At 48.0% G+C, this 15,848-nt stretch overlaps 1 protein-coding gene across 1 annotated transcript in view; it reads right to left on the bottom strand.

Annotated features, from left to right (window-relative positions):
• LOC140377216 (high affinity choline transporter 1-like) overlaps positions 1-15,848 on the bottom strand; it is a 42,582-nt gene that overhangs the window by 23,038 nt on the left and 3,696 nt on the right. The window contains exons 2-3 of the mRNA XM_072462562.1: positions 3,957-4,158; positions 3,495-3,608 (exon numbers count right to left, since the gene is read on the bottom strand). Coding sequence (XP_072318663.1) covers positions 3,495-3,608; positions 3,957-4,140 — 298 coding nt within the window. The 5' untranslated portion in view covers positions 4,141-4,158. The remainder of the gene's footprint in view (positions 1-3,494; positions 3,609-3,956; positions 4,159-15,848) is intronic.

Raw genomic sequence — 15,848 nt, 5'->3', positions numbered from 1 at the left:
AAGCCCCTTGTAGGGTCTCCCAAGGCAAACAGGTCCTAGGTGACGGGTCAGACAAAGATCGGTTCAGAAGCCCTTTAAGACGACTTCAAGAACAAGGCCGATTACGTCGCCCGGATCGGCGTCACCGGGGCCCCATCCTGGAGCCAGGCCTGGAGTGGGTGCCCGACGGCGAGCGCCTGGTGGCCGGGTCTTTCCCCACGGGGCCCGGCCGGGAACAGCCTGAAAGAGCAATGTGGGGCCGCCCTCCCGTGGGCCCACCACCCGCAGGAGGATTCATAAGGGGCCGGTGCAGAGAGATCTGGGCGGCAGTCGACGGCAGGGGCCTCGGCGACCAGATCTCCAGACACTGAGACTAACTCTGGGGACATGGAATGTCACCTCGCTGGGGGGGAAAGAGCCTGAGCTTGTGCAGTAGGTTGAGCGATACCGACTAGATATAGTCGGCCTCACCTCCACGCACAGTTTGGGCTCTGGAACCCAGCTCCTTCTCTGGTGTTGCCCGCGGGGAGAGGCGGCGGGCTGGTGTGGGCTTATAGCCCCTCAGCTCAGCCGCGATGTGTTGGAGTTCACCTCGGTGGACGAGAGGGTTTGCGTCCCTTCGCCTTCGGGTGGGGGACAGGTCTCACTGTTGTGTCGGCCTACGGGCCGAACAGCAGGGCAGAGTGCCCGGCCTTCTTTGAGTCCTTGGGAGGGGTACTGGACAGTGCACCAACTGGGGACTCCATTGTTCTACTGGGGGACTTCAACGGCCACGTGGGCGATGACAGTGACACCTGGAGAGGGGTTTTCGGGAAGAACGGCTTCCCCGATCTGAATCCGAGCGGTGTTCAGTTATTGGACTTCTGTGCTAGCCACGGATTGTCCATACCATGTTCAAGCACAAGGGTGTCCATCAGTGCATCGACTTTGTTGTCGTGTCATCTGACCTCCAGCCGCGTGTCTTGGACACTCGGGTGAAGATAGGGGCAGAGCTGTCAACTGATTACCAGCTGGTAGTGAGTTGGATCCGCTGGCGGAGGAGGAAGCCTGACAGATTTGGCAGAGCCAAGCGCATTGTGACAGTCTGTTGGAAACGTCTTGCGGAGCCCTCTGTCAGTAGGGTCTTCAACTCGCACCTCCGGGAGAGCTTCTTCCATGTCCCGGGGGAGGCTGGGGACATTGAGTCCGAGTGGACCATGTTCTCCGCCTCCATTGTTGATGCGGCTGCTCGGAGCTGTGGTCGCAAGGTCTCCGGTGCCTGTCGTGGCGGCAAACCCCGAACCCGGTGGTGGCACCGGAAGTAAGGGATGCCGTCAGACTGAAGAAGAAGGGCTAACAGGCCACTCTGGCTTGTGGGTCTTCCGAGGTCATTGACAGGTATCGGCAGGCCAAGCGAGCCGCAGCTCATGCTGTTGCAGAGGCAAAAACCCGGGCCTGGGAGGAGTTCGGGGAGGCCATGGAGGAGGACTATCGGTTAGCCCCCAAAGAAATTCTGGCAAACCGCCCGGCGACCGGAGACCTGCTGACCTCGACTGGGGATGTTGTCGGACGGAGGAATACTTTGAGGACCTCCTTAATCCCACCGTCACGTCTTCCGAAGAGGAAGGAGAGACTGGAGACTCAGAGGCTGGCTCGTCCATCACCCAAGCTGAAGTCACTGAGGTTGTTCGCAAACTCCTCGGTGGCAGGGCTCCGGGGGTGGATGAGATCCTCCCTGAGTACCTAAAGTCTTGGTTGACACGTCTCTGCAATATCGCGCGGTGGTCGGGGATAGTGCCTCTGGACTGGCAGACCGGGGTGGTTGGTTCCTCTGTTCAAGAAGGAGGACCGGAGGATGTGTTCCAACTATAGAGGGATCACACTCCTCAGCCTCCCCGGTAAGGTCTATTCCAAGGTACTGGAGAGGAGAATCTGACCGATAGTACAACCTCGGATTCAGGAGGAGCAGAGTGGTTTTCGTCCTGGTCGTGGAACACTGGAGTTTGTGACGTCCATGTCCATGACCATGGGGTGTCCTTTGGGGGGTGCTCCGGGAGTACGGGGTCTGGGGCCCTTTGCTCAGGGATATCCGGTCCCTGTGTGACCGGAGCAGGAGCTGTGTTCACATTGCCGGCAGTAAGTCAGACCTGTTCCCAGTGCATGTTGGACTCCGCCAGGGCTGCCCTTTGTCACCGGTTCTGTTCACAGTTTTTATGGACAGAATTTCTGGGCGCAGTCAAGGGTTGGAGAGTGTCCGGTTTGGGGACCACAGGATCTCATCTCTGCTGTTTGCAGACGATGTTGTCCTGATGGCAAACCCGGACCTGCAACATGCACTGGGCGGTTTGCAGCCGAGTGTGAAGCGGCTGGGATGAGAATCAGCACCTCCAAATCCGAGGCCATGGTTCTCAACATAAAAGGTGGCTTACCCTCTCCAGGTGGGGGAGGAGTCCTTGCCCCAAGTGGAGGAGTTCAAGTATCTCGGGGTCTTGTTCACCAGTGAGGGAAGGATGGAGCGTGAGATTGACAGGCGGATTGGTGCAGCGGCTGCAGTGATGCAGTCGCTGCATCGGACCGTTGTGGTACAAAAGGAGCTGAGTCGAAAGGTAAAGCTCTTGATTTACCGGTCGGTCTACGTTCCTACCCTCACCTATGGTCATGAGCTTTGGGTAATGACCGAAAGGACAAGATCGTGGATATAAGCTGTCGAAATGAGTTTCCTCCGCCGGGTGGCTGGGCTCTCCCTTAGAGATAGGGTGAGGGGCTCGGCCACACGGGGGGAGCTCGGAGTAGAGCCGCTGCTCCTCCACGTCGAGAAGAGCCAGCTGAGGTGGCTCGGGCATCTGTTCCGGATGCCTCCCGTGCGCCTCCCTGGGAAGGTGTTCCGGGCATGTCCCACCGGGAAGAGGCCCCGGGGAAGACCCAGGACACGCTGGAGAGACTATGTCTCTCGGCTGGCCTGGGAATACCTCGGGATCCCCCCGGAGGAGTTGGAGGAAGTGTCTGGGGAAAAGGAAGTCTGGGAGTCCCTGCTTAGACTGCTGCCCCCGCGACCCGGCCCCGGATAAAGCGGAAGAAAATGGATGGAGAGTATGTTTAGCTTATCAGAAGTACACAAGATTAGAATGCTTGGATGATGAAGATAATTATCATCTAAAATAAGACAACAAAAGGTTTGTCTTGGTCAAAACCCTCTTGATTGACTGAAAAGATATATTTAGTTGGACATTTCTAATCACAAATTTCTCTGAAACCTGTGCATAGAAACAAAATGTCTATGATCAAAATGTTCAAAATCCAATCCAAAATGCAGGGACAATTTACCCCAAAGAAACACTATATTTCTGGCAGTTTAAACATAACAGAAAACGATGTTGTCACATGGAAGTTACCAAACTTTTCATACTAGGAAAACTGTTCAATACAATCATGTTCTTAATGTATGTTGTCTATCCTTTCACTTTACGTTCTTGTTGATCTAGAGCCAATCGTTTATTGGTGAATGAGGGAATACAAACTTTATTATTATGTCTCACCAAGGAAGAAGGTTACGATGTAGGGCACAGGCATCAGAGCCCACACAGCTCCGAGTGTTGGGTTGTAAGTTGCCTCCGCAATACCAAGGATGAAGCCTCCACCCACCCAGGTCGCTGCAAAGACAAATAACAAAGAAGATGTGGTACAAATAATACACACAAAATGAATTCTTGTTCCTGACTTTAAATATGCACTATGTGATGGAGCATTATTGCACAAAAATATATTGAAAAACATATATGCAAGCTGCCTTTCCACAGATTTGAATTTAAGGCTATACCATAGAAAGCCATAACATCTTCATGGAGACAACAAACAGGTGGTAGACACTATACCAAAAATAATAATCTTTTTTCATTTAATTATTTTGGTTTGTTTAAAGTATATTAAGTCAATCTACTATAATGTATGCTTGCGTAACATCAAATATGAAGTCAGAAAAATTATTGATTTAACCTTACCCGTTAGCGTAAATATCCCGACCAATAAGTTAATATTGCGTCCAGCTAAGAGTGTGATCTCCATGCCATCTCCGGTCCACTTCTTCTCTTTTCTCCTGGAGCGCATCGAGGCCCAAATACCCGTCCCCAAGATGACCAGGTAGAAGACAGCCATCACCACCAAACCAGGCACGTTCAGCGCCATTGGGACCACACTCTTTCCCTGTGGGCAAGACAAGAATACAAACTGTGAACTAATATTGTTTCACACCACACAGTGAAAGAGCTGCTACAGTCTATTTATAAATATAAAGGTCTACAATTCTGCTATAAATGTAGATTGCACCTAACATTTATAAAGAAATTCAAGTAAACAGTGGTAGAAAAACAGATAAACAACAGGAACACTGCAGCTACGCTCATTGATACAGACTTTAGAATCAAACATATATGAACTGAATTTCTCTCCTTAAGATGGTTCTTCGTTAAGGTGAGTCTGTTTGTTTAAAAAATTAACATTAATTGTTGTGGGGCGAGTTGAAGCATCCTAAACCTCAAACTGCCGTTAGCAAACAAGCTAGCTCTGCATAGTGCAGTCGGAGCAACAATGGAAAAACTACTTTCAGTTTCCATTTTGACGTATATATATTATATATAAGTAAATTTGAGCAAAACAATTGCTTCAATGGACAAATAAAAGGCAAAAAGGCAAAGAAACAATTTTATCAGTTGAGTCGTAACATAGTTCAAGGAAGAGAATGGAATGTCCCACAGAAGCAACATCTAACATCTATTGATCTTCATATCTCGCGTAACAGCGTGTGGAGTTTTGTGTTGAGAAACACTTCTTGGTTGCTGGTTTTACAACATTTTTAAATGTATGACCAATAAACTTTTAAATTTAAAATGCTGATCAAATAATGTGTTTTAGAAAGCACAATGTGTTTTAGAAATCAGAACTGGCAATTAGAGAAACAGAAAAGAAGAATGCTTCGAAGTAACATTTAAGTATAGCCTTGCTGAGGTTGTGGCATCTCATTCTAGCTGGAATGACTCACATCCAACTCTTCACATACTGACAAGTCGGAAGCCATCAGCGGTGATAATGACATTTTAAAATTGTATAAACATTACATATGGAATGACATTTCTTAGCTGCAATTTTGTATTTGGGGTGTAAAAATAGTGCAACTTGGACCAAAATGGCCATTATTCTCCCTTTGTGTAATGTTAAACCGAATAAAATGCAGCTATCGCATTTACAAATGTATTTATATTTTAGCAACTTGCAGAAAAGAAACCAATAATGATAGGGTAATAATTATTTTTGTAAATAAAATTGGACAACACCCTCAATTTTTTTCTGGCGCGCCCCCCTTGGAAGATTGAAAAAAAGTATCCACGCCCCCCACAGCCTCTGGGACAGCGCAGAATTGGCCCTTGGCAGCTGTAAATACGCGGTTTCGTCTGTGTTGATCACTTTTACCTCTAAAAGTCCAAGACTGTCACACACAGACTGCTTCTGCGTGGTGTCTCTCTTTCTCTTTCTTTCTTTCTCGCCTGTGTTTTTTTTACTGTAAAACACATACTTTGAAGACATACAACTACAGTAGGTGGCAGTAAATGCACCTTTTCAGTTCTTCTTCTTCTATGGTGTTTTATGGCGGCTGGTATCCAAGCGTTACATTACCGCCAGGCTGCCAACCGCCATTAAGTAACACAACAACAACATGACACGTGTTGCTGACTCGTCTTCAAAGACAGCCCATGGATTCAAAGCAAAAAAGAATCAAATGCACATGTGTTCTTTTGCATATGCTTCACTGGCGGTGGTGCAGCACTTGGATGCCAGCCGCCGTAGAGCAACAACAACAACAACAACTACGACAAAGTCTGAGGAATAAAGTCTGGCGGTAATGCAACACTTGGATGCCAACCGCCATAAAACAACAACAACAACAACAACAACTGTCAAGGGCTACGACAAAGTCTAAGGAATAAAGTCTGGCGGTAATGCAACACTCGGATGTCAACCGCCATAAAACGACACCCGGTCTGGAGAGACGGGAGATGGCGGAGGAGAGTGGATCGGGGATGGAAGACGTTCTGGACGGCGTGGAGGAGCAGCCTTTTCTGCCTGCACGTGCCCGGAAACGTAAAAAGTCCCTTAGCTCGTCCGAGGGTTCTGGGAATGAGCAGCAGGATGAGGCTGAAGCTATTGATATCCGGGGTGAGAGCAGAGACTGTAAGGTGATCATAAAGCTTGCACAGGATAGTGCATCCTTTAAGGAGTGGAATTCAGTGGCATTGTCAAAGAGCCTAACTGTAGCTGTGGGAGTGATCAAGAGTGCAAGTGTCCTTAGAGATGGCTCGCTGCTGGTCGTGTGCAAGGACGCGGCTCAGCAACGGAAGGCGATTGGAACTAAACGTCTGGGTGGAAAGGACATTCTTGTGTCTGATGCTGAAAGAAACACGGTCAGAGGAGTTATCGTAGGTGTCCCTACGGCAACGTCTGTGGATGAAGTTAAGGAGAATTTGACTGGAGTTACGGTGGTGGACGCTAGGCGTTTGAAGGTGACCCGGTTTGGGGTAAGATGTGACAGCTTGTCAGTAATGGTAACACTTGAAGGGAGGTGCCTGCCTAGTAAGGTGTTCATTGGGTACATGTGCTATAGCGTCAGGCCATATGTTCCGCCGCCCCTGCGTTGCTTTAAGTGCCAGCGCTTTGGGCATATTGCAGCGGTCTGTAGAGGGAAGCAAAGATGTGGTAAATGTGCAGGAGACCACGAGTATGGGAAGTGTGACGTGGGTGCAAAACTGAAGTGCTGTAACTGTGGGGAAGAACATAGCTCTGCCTACGGGGGATGCAGGTTTAGCAAAAGAGCTGCTGAGGTGCAGAAAATAAAGGTCTCTCAAGGTATATCCTATGCAGATGCAGTCAAGAAAGTTTCAAGTAACGAGTTTAGAGTAAATACAGAGAGGGGAGCCAGCGCTGCTCCCAGCCAGGGCGAAATGAGAAAGGCCAGCGTGGCTCCCAAGAAGTGTGAAGGTTTCAAGAGTGGAGGTCCCAAGTGTGCAGGTTCCAGAATTAATGAGAATACCCTGGTTGTGGATAGAGAGGATTTTGTACTCTTTATGGTGGATGTTGTAAACTGTGCTGCTCAGACTCAAAGCAGAACTGAAAGGATCGGGATCATTGCTAAAGCTGCAGGGAGATTCCTTGGAACAAAGGAGCTTGATTGGGCAGATATAGAAAACAGGCTAAAGGCGCTAAATGGGAGTCGGAGTGATGGGGGTCTGCTTGTGGGGAGTCAGAGTGATCAGAGTGACGAGATGGGGGTGGGGGTGGTCTCCTGTCCTCGCCCAGTCTCGTAGACGCACGGCTACCAAGCAGCGACATCAGTGGACATATTAAAGCCTATAGAATGAAGCCTAAAGAATAAAGCTGTACGGTGGAAGCACCGAACGTCAAAGAAGGAGAGGAAGATGAAGAAGAGTCTCCCTGGAATAAAGCCGGTTGGTCTCTGAAACAACAACAACTATTCTAGTCACAAAGACATATCATGACCTCATGGGCTTTGTAACACCAAAGCAATGGAAGGAGTACTTTTACGGACTACGACAGAGTCTGAGGACTACGACAAAGTCTGAGGAATAAAGTCTGGCGGTGATGCAACACTTGGATGCCAACCGCCATAAAACAACAACAACAACAACAACAACAACTGTCAAGAGCCAGAAGGGGGGCAATTGTGATCAGAGTCTGAGGACTACGAAACGTCTGAGGAATAAAGTCTGGCGGTAATGCAACACTCGGATGCCAACCGCCATAAAACAACAACAACAACAACAACAGAAGAAAAACCGCCAACCGCCATAAAACAACAACAACAGAAGAAAAAAGAAGTAGAAGAGGGGCGAGAGGAAGGAGAGAAGAGGAATAAAGTCTAAAGAATAAAGTCTTAAGAATAAAGTCTAAACATTATTGGGTGGTAGTAGTACAGATAGGAATGGGTTGTTTGTCTGAATGATGTTGCCGGAACTATAATATAGTGAACAATACGGAGAGTGCAATAGATCTTACCCTTATGTCCAAGGAGATAGCGGGCATTAGTTGTTGGGAAGTTCTTAGTAGTTTTTCGCTTGGAAATGACCACTATTTCATACGCACTAAGCTTAGCATTGAAAGCTGTGTGGACAGAAGGACAAATATCCAAAGGTGGAAGTTGGCTGGTGCGGACTGGGAGGCTTTCCAACGAAAAGCTGATTGCGGTGGTATGGTTTTGCAGGAAGGAGGAAGGAGGATAGTGCAATAGTCTTACTCATCACACAGTCAGCGGAAGGCACGATTCCGAAGAGTAGTGGTGGAATGAAGCATGTGGTAAAGCTATAGGGCAAGAAATAAGGCGTTTAAGAAGGTAAAGGGTCTTCACACTATGGATGCCCTCATTGAGGTTTTTTTGTTCCAACTGTGCTGCTGTGTCAAGCGCTGTGTACCGGAGCATGTCTCGGCCTCTGTTTACACCCCAACCATCTCCACGCTAGGCTACGACACGAGGTGGGTGGGGACGCATGCTCTCGCTGAGACTACGTCACAAGGTGGGCGGACAGATCGCTCTTCGCAAAGGTGGGAGCGTATCTCAAACTAAGCCTTGTGCATTTCCAGGTTTGTGAGCAAGATATGGGTGATATTTCACTATTCAACGTTTTGGGTGTTGCGCAACACTTATTATCAATTATAACCTTAGGGTAGACTACGAAACGGGAAAAATAGCATGATATGGAACCTTTAAATGATCACGCTACTAGCACGCTACTTTAATGTAGCTAAGCCAACTGCACAGCAGCACTACAAACAGACAAAACAGTGGTTTAGGAGGTTGATCAAAACAACATTGAATTTGGAAATAGTGCTTTGAGTTACCGGTCACCCCGGTAACTTGAGTTGCCTGTAGCGCAGTAAACTTTATGGAGCGAGAGACGGATTTGACCAGCATAACTAGGAGAAAACGGGATTCATGAGCGTTTGAACTGAATGAATGAGGAGTAGTGATGGGTCAATTGAAGACGAGGCTTGTTCCGAGTAAAAGGGGGCGTGTCAAATAAAGTCCTGCTACAAGGCTTGCGTTAAGTTTTGTCACTTGTCAGCGTCACTTTCAAATAAAAGCGCACAATGCCTCGCAGCGCATCGTAGTTTAATAGTTTTGCTTGTCAGTCAGTGTCAGATAGTGGCAAAGAGTTAGAATAACCGTCCAGTTTGTATTTCAGCTTTAGTATAAAGCGCCATCAGGATTGGTATGAAGCACCGTCTGGATGAGGTGGCCAAACGTTGTTAATCGTTGTTTTAATCTATGGCAGTGCTTGGTCTGGGAAAAGCTCAAAATGTATCATTTGTTTGGGTTGGAGATGTTTTGACCTTAAAAAGTTTCTCAAATAAAATAAAGTTTAATTTCCTTTATTACAACATTGTGGTCTATGCAATATTGCAATAGTTAAATACTAATAGAAAAATGGTTCCTACCCTCACCTATGGTCATGAGCATTGGGTAATGACCAAAAGGACAAGATCCCGGATACAAGTGGTAGAATGGAGTTTCCTCTGCCGGGTGGCTGGGCGCTCCCTTAGAGATAGGGTGAGGAGTTCAGTCACGGGGCGAGTTCGGAATAGAGCCGCTGCTCCTCCACGTCGAGAGGAGACAGCTGAGGTGGCTCGGGCATCTGTTCCGGATGCCTCCCGGGCGCCTCCTTGGGGAGGTTTTTCGGGCATGTCCCACCGGGAAGAGGCCCTGGGGAAGACCCAGGACACGCTGGAGAGACTATGTCTCTCGGCTGGCCTGGGAACGCCTCGGGATCCCCCCGGAGGAGTTAGAGGAAGTGTCTGGGGAGAGGAAGTCTGGGAGTCCCTGCATAGACTGCTGCCCCCGCGACCCGGGCATAATAAGATAAGATAAGATAAGATATTCCTTTATTGTCCCACATGGGGAAATTTCATTGGTGCAACGCAGGTAGATACAGAGATAGATACAGAAGAACAGATCACTTATAGGAAGTCTGAAAAACACTTTCAGTAGAAGATCTCCTATAAATAAATAAAAAACTCCCATAGACAAATAAATAAATAAATACATAAATACCATTGCATGTGATCACGACAGTAATTGCACATGAATATGTGTCACGACAGCACATAGATTGCACATGAATTTCACATGAATTGCACATGAATTCCAACAGCAATTGCACATATGACAGAGTTGCACATCAGTATTAGGTTAGGTCAGTATTGCGAGTGTTCAGTACTAACAGTTTTCGTTATAAAGTCTGACAGCAGCAGGAAGGAAAGACCTACGGAACCTTTCCTTCGCACATCGAGGGTGGATCAGTCTCTCACTGAAGCTGCTCTCCAGAACAGAGAGAGTGTCCTGCAGGGGGTGACACTCATGGTCCAGCATAGATGTGAATCTAGCCAGGACCCTCCTGTCCCCCACCTCCTGCACCGAGTCCAGAGCACAGCCCAGGACGGAGCTGGACTTCTTGATGACTCTGTCCAGCCTCTTCCTCTCCCTCTCTGTGATGCTGCTGCTCCAGCAGGCCACACCGTACAGGAGCTGATGCCACCACAGAGTCATAGAAGGTCTTCAGGAGTGGCCCTGTCACTCCAAAAGACCTGAGTCTCCTCAGGAGGTAGAGCCGACTCTGGCTCTTCCTGTACAGTGCGTCTGTGTTATGAGTCCAGTCCAGTTTGTGGTTCAGATGAACACCCAGGTACTTGTATGAGTCCACTCTCTCAATGTCCCGTCCCTGGATGTTCACTGGTGAGGGGGCAGTGGGGTGGCGTCTGCGGAAATCCACCACCATCTCCTTGGTCTTCCCCACGTTGATGAGGAGGTGGTTCCGCTGACACCAGTCCACAAAGTCCTGCGCCAGTCCTCTGTATTCCGCGTCATCGTCGTCCGTGATGAGTCCGATGATGGCAGAGTCGTCAGAGAACTTCTGCAGGACACAGCTGTCCGTGTCATGTCTGAAGTCTGCAGTGTAAAGGGTGAAGAGAAAGGGCGCGAGGACAGTGCCCTGGGGCGCCCCCACACTGCAGGTCCGAGTGTCAGACACACAGTTCCGGGCTCTCACAAACTGGGGTCGGTCTGTGAGGTAGTCCAGGATCCACTCTGCCAGGTCATACTCCACACCAGCCGTCTCCAGCTTGTCCCTCAGGAGCAGCGGCTGGATGGTGTTGAAGGCACTGGAGAGATCGAAGAACAGGATCCTCACAGAGCTGCCAGGCTTTTCCAGGTGAGAGAGAGAGCGGTGCAGCAGGGAGATGACGGCGTCCTCCACTCCGATGCCAGACCGATATGCAAACTGCAGCGGGTCCATGGCTGAGCTCACGGTGGAGCGGAGGTGGTCCAGGACTAGCCGCTCCAGTGTCTTCATCAGGTGGGACGTGAGAGCCACTGGCCTGAAGCTGTTGAGGTCTTTGGGGCGCGGTGTCTTAGGCACAGGTACCAGACAGGAGGTCTTCCAGACCTGTGGTACCACCCTCAGCTTCAGGCTCATGTTGAAGACATGCTCCATAACTCCACACAGTTCATCTGCGCAGGACTTAAGGAGCCTGGGGCTGATGCCATCAGGTCCTGCTGCCTTCCTCACTTTAATCCTCTTCAGCTCACTCCTCACCTGTGCTGCTGTGACAGTCAGTGGTTGGCAGGGGGACCGTGTGCTGGGGGGATGGGTGAGTCCAGGCGAAGTGGGGAGCTGATGGTCCGGGGCAGATAAGCGAAGAGGAACAGATGCAGGGCATTGTCCAGCTGTGGAAGAGGGAGCATGCAGCTGTGCAGGGGGAGGGGCGGGTGACCGATCAAACCTCAAGAAGTGAGCATTTAAATCATTCACCCACTGTAGATCCCCCTCTGTCTGGGCAGGGGGGATTTTGAAGCCCGAGATGGTTTTCAGGCTCCTCCACACTCCCTGAATGTTCTTTTGCTGCAGCTGCTCCTCCATCCTCCTCTTGTAGCCGGCCTCAGCCTGCCTGATCTTCCTCCTCAGCTCCTTCTGCACAGTCCTCAGCTCCTCCTTGTTCCCTGACCTGAAGGCTCTCTTCTTCTCCTTCAGCAGAGCCTTCAGTTCACGGTTAATCCATGGCTTGTTGTTTGGAAAACACCGCACCGTCCGGGAGGGAACAATGTTCTCAAAACAGAAGTTGATGTAGTCCGTGATGCACTCTGTGATGGTGTTGATGTCCTCCCCATGTGGGTCATAAAGCTCAGTCCAGACAGTGGTGCTGAAGCAGTCCCTCAGAGCCTCCTCGCTCTCAGCAGACCACATCCTCACCTCACGGGACACCACAGGCTGCCTGCGCACGATGGGTTCATACACAGGCCTCAGATGTACAAGGTTGTGGTCCGAGCTGCCCAGGGGAGGGAGGGGGGAAGAGGAATAAGCCTCCTTGGTGTTGGCAAAAAACAAGTCCAATGTTCTATTCTCTCTGGTGGGGCAGGTAACATACTGGGTGTATGTTGGTAGGACAGAAGAGGGAGAAGCGTGGTTAAAGTCACCAGAGATGAGGAAGAGAGCCTGTGGATGCTGTGTTTGCAGCCTACAAGTGCAGGAGAGCAGTGCTTCACAAGCATTTTCAGCATTGGCAGACGGGGTCACATAGACTGCGATTAAAATCACATGTGAGAACTCCCGGGGCAGATAGTATGGCCTCATGCCAATAGCCAATAGTTCAATATCCTTGTTACATAGCTGCTCCCTCACTGTGCAGTGTTCGGGTTTGGACCAGCTCGTGTTCACATACACCGCCAGACCTCCACCTCCTTTCTTCCCGGATTCTCTCGTTCTGTCCGCCCGCAGCAGATGAAAATTGTCCAAACCTACAATAGAGTCTGGCATTTCTGCTGTTAACCAGGTCTCTGTGAAAATCAAGACGCTGCTGTCCCTATAAATCCTCTGGGACCGCATGAGGCTCGCTATTTCCGTCATTTTATTTTGAAGGGACCTCACGTTACCTATGACTACGACGGGAACTGTTTTCTCCTCTCTTCTCTCGGAGTTTACGTCCAGCCCGTCTGCTTCGTTGCGTTTTCCTTAGGATATCCGCCGGGATAACGTGACGATCTCCGGGTAAGACGACAGTTCTCCGCAGTTTCATGAGTTCCTCCTTTGTGTAAACGCGGTGCGGCGCCGGGCGGGGGGCGGGGCCGGAGCCGGGGGACTCAGAGCCAAGACACATCGCAACGACACGACGAAAACACTCAATCCAGCCGAATAAAGTCAAAACAAGTTAATTTAAAGTGATTCCAGTGCGTGTCCCGATCGTTCGTGAAGTTCCTCTTTCATATAAACGTGTATATCAACGTGTACCGACGACACGCCGTACTTTAGTGCGGCCGGAGGGCGCGGGGGGGGGCTGGTGGGCTCGCTCGGAGCTAGCTCACGTCACAACAACACAATGAACGCAACGAAAAACGCTCAAATCCAGCCGAAAAAAGTCAAAAACAGTTGAATTAAAAAACTATTCCAGCGCGTGTCCCTATCGTACAGTAAAATAGTTAAAATATACTAATTATATTTACAAAATATAGGAGATAAAGCACAATAAGTGTGAGAAAGAAGAGAGAGTGTTTACACCGGGCTGCCAGCTGTACCAGCGCCTTATGACGTATCAATGGCGCTTTGAGCAGACGCACCTCTCAACATCACTGCAAAACTCTGCTTTAAAATTATTGCTTGACTCCCCTAATCAGAAAGAGGAAGAAGATGAGTAAACAAGGAAGAAACAAGTCTGGTAACACTACAGGACCAAAGCAGACAAAGCTGACGGCCCACGGTACTTTAGGAAAACTGCCTGCATCACAAGCTAACAAAGCTAACAAGGCTATAATGGCTTACATGGCTAGCAAACCTGACGCAGAAAACCGCTGCTCTTGCCGGTGAAACGAGCTCCCGCTGCCCTACATGGAGATTCTCGCGACTTCTTTGCATTAGAAGGGGGAGAGAATATAACTAATCATCAGTTATTGCTCATGATGTGTGCCTCTCCTTTTGGCGGGAAAAAAAGGCCATCACAAAGAAATGGATGACATGGACCACACCAACAATTCAGGACTGGACTGACATTGTGGCAGACATTAGACAAATGGAAAAAATTACTTTCGGACTAAATGGAACCTTTGTTTGAATTCAAATATGCCCTGATTCTGTTTGTATTACTGTTCGGATGATGTTTACTTGATGTTTTATTTTGTACTCTCTGGTTGTTTTATGTTGTGTCCTATTTGTGTTTGGTTCTATTTGTTTACAAAATTGAAAAAAAGATGCGGAGCCAAAGGATTTACATTTACCTTGGAATGGATGACAAAGGCCAAACAAGGCCCGTAAGGGCATGTGGGCAAACCTTCGTGTCTTGCCACCCTAAAAACAGTTTTGTTTAGCTGTGCATATGATTGAAATTATTTTTCTCTTTTATGTCTTAAACTGTTTTGTGATTTATGTCATGTCTTTGTGATTTTAATGATTTTTTTTCCTGTTGTGTAAAGCACATTGAATTGCCTCACATAGCTATACAGCCTCCATAGTCATTATTCTGCATTGCACATATGGGCAGCCAAGAATGAAAGAATGAGAGAATGAAAGAGTTTGTTAAAGGATAGGAATACATTCGACTCCTACACATATTATGTGTAGGAGTTGAATGTTTGCTTGTGTATGTGTGTGTTGGCAAGGGGAGGAATGGGAGGGGCTTGGCCAACTGACAAATTCAACACATGTCTGGAAAGCTCTCTCACGTGGCTCTGTCTTCTATTTGAGCATGTATATGTTTACATATGGATTACATAAGGTTAACCAGATTCTTCACTTTCCCTGAAATTAAATATTTCTTAGAGAAAAGTATTTCAAAAACTAGAAGTAATCTATGGCTGACATAACAAATCCATAAAGTCATTATTTGTAGCAAAAACTGACAACTAATGTGAGTGAGCCATTTTGTGCTGTTAAATAAGCTTTTTTTTGCTCTGCCTAATTCAATTTATTTAAATTCTTTTTTTTTTTCCCTATTTAACTTAAATACGTTAAAACTAGGCAGAAGGTTTACATTTACATGAGAATGAGCCACGGTCATCTTGGAGCTGATTCCAAGCCCTAGCAAGTGACAGTTTCAAGTAAGGGATAGAAGTTAACTAAGGCGACTTCCGGTCATGGTGGCGCATTGAGATGATGCACCCACACCTCTGCTGCAAAACATGGCTTTGAAATCCAGTGTTGTGCCTGAACGAAAGTTCATTGAACGAAAGTTCATGAACGCGTTCATAATTCTGGTGAACGTGAACTGAACGAACGGTATTACTGCTGACGAACAATAATATGATTCTGGTGTCTGTGAACGGCAAATTTGTTATTTTTATTTTCGTTCAATAAGGTGTCAGATTTCTAGAGACTTCCAGGCAAAAAACACACCGTTAAGTTGCCCAAAAAGAGCCTATGTCTGGCAAGTGTGAGAGCTCCAGAGTTGTAGAGGCAGCACGGACGTGACTGCAACAGAGCAGGAACAATTCGCCCTGCTACGACCAGTTACGTGAGTTTTATGATAAGGTCGGTGAGGATGGGAACAATCAAACATTTCTGTGCAAACTTTCCCCAGCAAGTTTTCCTTCATGTTTTTGAGAATATACTTTGGGGTTGAAAGCTGCTTGCCGTTGCTAGTACTACTACTAGTACTACTACTACTACTACTACTACTGCTGCTAGTGTGGACTGAATGGACAGCAACAAATGGGGGAAGTCTGTCCCTTCAATGTGAATGTAAATCCTGGGTAAGGATTCAAAATTGGATATGAAGATGAAATCTGACACATATTTTCAGCATTAAACTAATAAAATAATTGCTGCCTGTGGTTGTTTATGGGCTGTGGA

Source organism: Eucyclogobius newberryi, unplaced genomic scaffold, assembly GCF_026437365.1.
Source record: "Eucyclogobius newberryi isolate DKJ021-1_F unplaced genomic scaffold, fEucNew1.0.hap1 SCAF_4, whole genome shotgun sequence".
NCBI classification, from domain to species: domain Eukaryota; kingdom Metazoa; phylum Chordata; class Actinopteri; order Gobiiformes; family Gobiidae; genus Eucyclogobius; species Eucyclogobius newberryi.
This window is presented reverse-complemented; position numbering and strand designations above follow the sequence as displayed.